The sequence below is a fragment of the Urocampus carinirostris genome, chromosome 8 (assembly GCF_059441175.1).
Source record: "Urocampus carinirostris isolate Australia breed hairy pipefish chromosome 8, RoL_Ucar_1.0, whole genome shotgun sequence".
Classification (NCBI taxonomy): Eukaryota; Metazoa; Chordata; class Actinopteri; order Syngnathiformes; family Syngnathidae; genus Urocampus; species Urocampus carinirostris.
The window spans coordinates 6,721,293-6,728,253 of NC_142356.1; the positions used below are offsets into that span (position 1 = coordinate 6,721,293).

Here is a 6,961-nt window from a genome sequence, read left to right on the forward strand (position 1 = left end):
ATGTTTACTGCTCATCTTGCACAATGTCTGACCATTTCTTTTTTCTGCACTATGATGACTATGTTTGCACCAATGCATATGCTGACTATTTTTTTGCACTATGATGACTTTTGCACCAAATGCAATATTGCACAACCCTTACGATACCAACGGTATCACGATAACAACTGTATGCAACATCCCACATGCCGACATTTCTTGTGTAAATACCATGTAAATTATAACTATAGCCGTATCCCCCTTGTTTTATAACCTTATCTTCTCTGTTCCTTTATCTTCTTGGCTCATACCTCACTGTGAATGTGTAAAACTGGAGTGTCATGCCCAATTTCGTTGTCACAATATGTTAACCCATTTTGTAACAATGACAATAAAGGTATATTCTATTGTATTCTATTCTATGCTGTCTCAGTCAGACGCGGGGATTATAATTCACGCGTTTGTTACTTCCCGTCTCGATTACTGTAATGCACTACTCTCCGGTCTCCCAAAGTCCAAAATCAAGAGCCTTCAGCTGGTACAAAATGCTGCAGTGAGGCGTTTAACAAACACAAGAAAGTCTGATCACATGACTCAGATTTGCGCTAACCTGCATTGGCTCCCTGTTAGCTGAAGATGTGATTTTAAGGTTCAGTTGGTATTATACCAAATCATGCATGGACTTGCTCCCTCACATCTTTCAGATTTAATTTCCCCCTATGTTCCAGTCCGGAGCCTTAGCTCTGAAAACGCTGGTCTACTCGTGGTCCCAAGATCCAAGAAGAAATCCGCAGGTTCAAAAGCTTTCTCCATTCAGGCCCCGGTGCTGTGGAATGCTCTTCCCCCTGAGATTCGATCTGCAACCTCAGTGGAAATGTTTAAATCTAAGCTTAAAACACACTTCTACTCTATAGCATATGAATAACCTATACTTTATGTTGATAAAATGTGTATCATTTGCCCTCATGTAGGTTAATGGTCTGTAATAATAGTTTGCAATAGTCTTTGTGATTAAGGGCCTATACAAATAAACACGACTTGACTTGACAAAGTGAAATTTTTTTTTTTTTAAATGACAAAAACAAATAGTTATGACAGCAACAATATGAAAGCCCCCCCGACAAACTTATTTTAAAAGTTCTAAGGATTTAAAACGTTTTAAAGGAATCAAACGATGAATCGATTCTAAAATCTTCCATTAATGTATTCATGGCACACCCAAGTTCACCACGAACCGCACCTGTGCTGTACCGGAAAGATGAGCTTGACGACATTAAATATCACAATGTCATACAAATAGGCACATATAATTAAAAGTCTATATTGTAAGTAAAATAATCAGTAATAGGGTTCAATATTCAGTAACTTTGTGCAAAGAGCTACAACGCTAGCTAGCATGTGTGCTTCGGATGCTAGTTAGCCTTTTAAGCTAGGTGGGTCAAACACATCCATTTAAATCAATTATAATAGTATCAATTAAAATGGAGGTTTAAAAGTCAGGCAAATTATGACGCCTTTTCCACGTTCTTACCTGCGTCTCCCCGATGTCTTGCTTCCCCCCGTCAGGGTACCACTGTACCCGGACAAACCCAGGTCCGAGAGGCCGGTTGAGGATGTCACTGGGCGGGCGTGCACCGTCACCTTTCCCGGCGTCTTGTCCACCTCCTCCACCGTCTCTCCCGTCGCCCTCATCCATATCCGAATCGGAGTTGAACTCCTCATCGCCGTGGATCATCCGGACGAGGCCGAAGCGGACGGACCCTCGGTACTTCCTGGAGACCAGGTCGTGGGAGAAAAGCAGCCGTTGAGAGCCGTCGGCGGTGGGGGACGGAGCCGAGGACGGAGGCTCGGAACACGGGCTGGCTGCCGGGGAAGCGTCGGGGGATGATGGGGATGGAGGCTGGGCTGCGGGCTCCGCCATTGCTGCTGTTGTCAGGGAGCAATGCTGGATGACGACGCGGGAGGGGGAGAAGAAAGAAGTGTATCCGTGCGTTTACGTAGAAACGTACGAGATACGTAGTTTGCGTAGGGCGTCGTAGTGCAGTGTTGTTTATCACCAGTAGATGTCAGTAAAAAGCTTGTTTGACTCACTTCGGGTTTCAAAATTTTGCAGGAAGGATCCAAGAATGATTGGTGATTGATTGGTTTGATTTTAAAGGGACAGTGTGTATTATTTACACGGTTGGGTAGGGTTACTTTAACTTGATTACTTTCAATTACTTTTGGATTACTCCAATACCAAATATGCTAATAAAATACAAAATAAACTAAATATGAATCAAATGACTAAATTTTGTGCAGGCTTGGGGAGTAACGGAATACATGGAACGGCAAAAATAATGTTGGCAAGCTGTTTGGATTTATTTTCATTTTGTTTCTGTCGCATTTGATGTTCGTTTTGCCGGAGATCAAAGAGATCAAAGCCAGGAGAGAAAGCTTACCACGTGTTGTGAGTCATCATTGTATTCATATTTAGTTTCTTTTGTCTTTTATTAGCATATTTGGTATTGGAGTAATCTAAAAGTCATTGAAAGTAATCCAGTTAAAGTAACCCTGCCCAACCCTGCATTTTATGTTAGTTTTGCCCGAGGTCAAAGAGATCAAAGCCAGGAGAGAAAGCTTACCACGTGTTGTGAGTCATCATTGTATTCATATTTACTTTCTTTTGTCTTTTATTAGCATATTTGGTATTGGAGTAATCCAAAAGTAATTGAAAGTAATCCAGTAAAAGTAACCCTACCCAACTGATTATATAGCACCTACTGGTAATTTAAAATAATTAATAAAAAAAACAACACAATTCTGATTAAAAACAAACCACAAAAACACATAAACTATAATATAAACAGGTGTTTTTAAGTACTTGTAAGTCAAGAAACATTCAATCCACACAACGTGAGCCTCACCTACCTGATACAATTGTCTGCCATCTTGCTGCTACGGGTACCCGAAAAAAAAAAAAAAAAACCTTAGAAAAACAGTGGCAAAAAATTCTGCTTTTTGGTCACTTTGAGTCTCCATAGTTTGTATGTTTCCTTGAGGCTTTTTAGCACTCGTTTTCGGGTTGCACGACACAATGCTCCGACATCTAGTGGTCAAAAATAGACTTCTATATCCCTTTTTAAATATATACGATTATATATATATATATTATATATATATATATAATTTTGCTTCCATTAATTCTGCTTCATGACCGATTCCATGTTTGTATGTTTCCTAGAGGCTTTTTAGCACTCGTTTTCGGGTTGCACGACACAATGCTGCGACATCTAGTGGTCAAAAATAGACTTCTATGTCCCTTTTTAAATATATATATAATTATATATGTAGAATTTTGCTTCCATTAATTCTGCTTCATGACCGTTTCCATGACATGTATCGATTTGGACACTGCATCAGCAGATTTAAAGGGACATAGTGGCGTTTTTTTTTTCCCCCATTATATCCGTTAAATGATACATAATATCTCTTTAAGAACTAAATTTGATAAAGTGTGTTGAAAAACTCAAAAGGCAAAAGAACAAGGGGGTGTTTTATTGCGCAACACTTGATTTTTATGGGCTTGTGTTTGCTAACAATGCAACACTGACTTGTTTTATTAACAAATAAACCAAACTTATTTATAAGATTGTTAAATCCCTCTATGGGGATCACGCTTGCATATTATGAATTAACACGGATTTAAAACACATTAGAAGCTCTGTGCATTGCAGCTGATCATTACCCTCATGATCGTTTGGTCACCTCTCCAATCCACTTTTCATTTTCTTTCATCTGCTCATTTTGAATGAAGGGAATGTCAACTCAACACAGATTGAAAACTAAAAGCAGAGTATCGATGTTAATATTCGTTCCGTGCGACCAGGGTTGGGTAGGGTTACTTTGACTGGATTACTTTCAATGACTTTTGGATTACTCCAATACCAAACATGCTAATAAAAGACAAACGAAACCAAATATAAATAAAATGATGACTCACAACACGTGGTAAGCTTTCTCTCCTGGCTTTGATCTCTTTGATCTCCGGCAAAACTAACATAAAATGCAGGGTTGGGTAGGGTTACTTTAACTGGATTACTTTCAATTGCTTTTGGATTACTCCAATACCAAATATGCTAATAAAAGACAAAAGAAACTAAATAGGAATAAAATGATGACTCACAACACGTGGTAAGCTTTCTCTCCTGGCTTTGATCTCTTTGATCTCCGGCAAAACTAACATAAAATGCAGGGTTGGGTAGGGTTACTTTAACTGGATTACTTTCAATTGCTTTTGGATTACTCCAATACCAAATATGCTAATAAAAGACAAAAGAAACTAAATAGGAATAAAATGATGACTCACAACACGTGGTAAGCTTTCTCTCCTGGCTTTGATCTCTTTGATCTCCGGCAAAACTATGATAAAATGCGACAGAAACAAAATGAAAATAAATCCAAACAACTTGCCAACATCATTTTTGCCGTTCCATGTGTTCCGTTACTCCCCAAGCCTGCACAAAATTGAGTCATTTTATTCATATTTAGTTTCTTTTGTCTTTTATTAGCATATTTGGTATTGGAGTAATCCAAAAGTAATTGAAAGTAATCCAGTTCAAGTTACCCTACCCAACCCTGATGATTACCGTCATCTTGTTGGTGAACTGAAGGGCTAGAACGTAAACTTGAAACATATTGTAAAGGAAATTTAAAGGAGAAACTTTGATGGTTGTATGGATTGCTACAGAAAATCAAAATTGTATTCTAAGAAGATAAAATGTTAAAAGTTTTCTATCAAGTTGTGTCTGCTGATTGAATATTATACCGCCAAATGACTAATTTTCTGGTCTTTTTTTCCTCTCCGGTCATATTTGGTCTTTATCACCTGCAAAAGAATCATCTCGATAATAATTGTTCATCGCAGCTGCAAATTACCCGAATGATCTCCAATCATCTCCGTGCGTTGTCCCTTTTTCATTTAAATAAAGGGCTTGGATGTCAACTTAAAATCAATAATATCCATCCATCCATTATCTGCACCGCTTATCCTCAGTAGGGTTGCGGGGTGCTGGAGCCCATCCCAGCCATCTTCAGGGAGTGGGCAGGGGACACCCTGAACTGGTTTCCAGCCAATCACAGGGCACACAGGGACAGACAATTAACTCTCTCATTCACACCTAGAGACAATTTGGAGCCACCAATTAACCTGACATGCATGTTTTTGGAATGTGGGAGGAAACCCACGCAATCACGGGGAGAACATGCAAACTCCACACAGGGGGTTCGATCTCATGACCTCAGAACTGTGCCGCACACGTGCTAACCACTGCGCCGCCGTGCTGCGCCCTTAAAAGAATCATCTCAATAATAATCGTTCATTGCAGCTACAGATTACCCGAATGTGTCAATATTACTGATGCTGATTGGCTGCTTCCTCTTTTTTAAAGCCCCGCTTTCCTGACAACACTTGTCGGATCGTTTGCAAACCTACGCTACATGCTAGGCAAACTTTTATGACTTCTGACTCTATCCTGCCCTGTTCTCCGTCTGATTCCTGTCGCCGACCTCTTTTCTGGACCCGGTAATGTTTTTGCTCCTCCGCCCCGGCAATCGACCTGTTTTTTCTCACGGTCAACGACTACCTTCCGCGTTCCAGCTATTTGTTACACGTGGCCGTGTCAGAGATCGACATTATTAAGACTATTTAGTGGCTATATTTGCACGGATAAAATACATGTACATAGTTTAATTCTACATGATGATGGCAGAAAAGAACTTACGTCCGTCCTGGATGAGGTCCAAACAGAGAGAGGGTGTGGTTTATTTTGCGTCAGAGAAATCAGTACACACAAGAACATGACTTCAAAATAAAATAATACAAGATTGATAAACGGGGCAGCACGGCGGCGCAGTGGTTAGCGCTTGTGCGGCACAGTTCATGTCATGGGAACCTCCTGCGTGGGTTCAAATCCAGCTCCAGACTTCCTGTGCGGAGTTTGTATGTTCTCCCCGTGCTTGCGTGGGTTTTCTCCGGGCACTCCGGTTTCCTCCCACATTCCAAAAACATGCATTTCAGGTGAATTGGCCGGTCCAAATTGTCCCTAGGTGTGAATGAGCGAATGAGTTGTCTGTCCCCGTGTGCCCTGCGATTGGCTGGCAACCAGTTCAGGGTGTCCCCTGCCCACTGCCCGGAGATGGCTGGGATGGGCTCCAGCCCCCCCGCGACCCTAATGAGGATAAGCGGTACGGCTAATGAGATGAGATGAGATGAGATGGCCGGTCCAAATTGTCCCTAGGTGAGAATGAGCGAGTGAGTTGTCTGTCCCCGTGTGCCCTGCGATTGGCTGGCAACCAGTTCAGGGTGTCCCCTGCCCACTGCCCGGAGATGGCTGGGATGGGCTCCAGCACGCCCGCGACCCTAATGAGGATAAGCGGTACGGCTAATGAGATGAGAAGATTGATAAACGTACAAGAGATATAATTACACTCATTGTTGAAACGTTACTTTATGTGTGTGTGTGTATATGAGAAACATTGTTTTTATATTTAGTAATATAAAAACAAGCTAATTACCTTGAGACAGAAATTCAAGAGATTTACATTGAAAACCTGACAGGCCGACAATCATCGGATCGTGGATGCAAGTCCTTTTCCCCTTCGAAATAAAACCGGGGAAAACGAACGCAATTGGGTCCCGTCTCCGTTTCTGGTCCGTGACAGAATGATCGTTCTATCACCTCTCCAATCATATCCGTGCTTTGTCCCTTTTTCATTTAAATAAAGGGCTAGGATGTCAACTTGAAATCAATAATATCGTGCACCCTTATTATGTAAGACAGCCTTTTCTTGCAGTTTTGAATCGTTTGGGTCGAAGATCCCGGAAAAACACGAAGGCGGGAGTTAAAAAGCTGGACTAAAGGGCTTTCTGTCAAAAGTCCCTTCACGTGTTGTTGTTGACATACGTCGCCAAATCCAAAAGAGACGCCGTTATGCTTCATGT

General features: G+C 41.2%; 1 protein-coding gene across 6 annotated transcripts in view; it reads right to left on the reverse strand.

Annotated features, from left to right (window-relative positions):
- The window catches only part of ube2o (ubiquitin-conjugating enzyme E2O), a 39,074-nt gene extending 37,123 nt beyond the window's left edge, over positions 1 to 1,951 (reverse strand). For all 6 annotated transcript variants that reach the window (XM_088341448.1, XM_088341449.1, XM_088341447.1 and 3 more), the window contains exon 1: positions 1,511 to 1,951. In XM_088341448.1, coding sequence (XP_088197574.1) covers positions 1,511 to 1,900 — 390 coding nt within the window. In that variant the 5' untranslated portion in view covers positions 1,901 to 1,951. The remainder of the gene's footprint in view (positions 1 to 1,510) is intronic.
- Between the last annotated feature and the right edge of the window lie 5,010 nt (positions 1,952 to 6,961).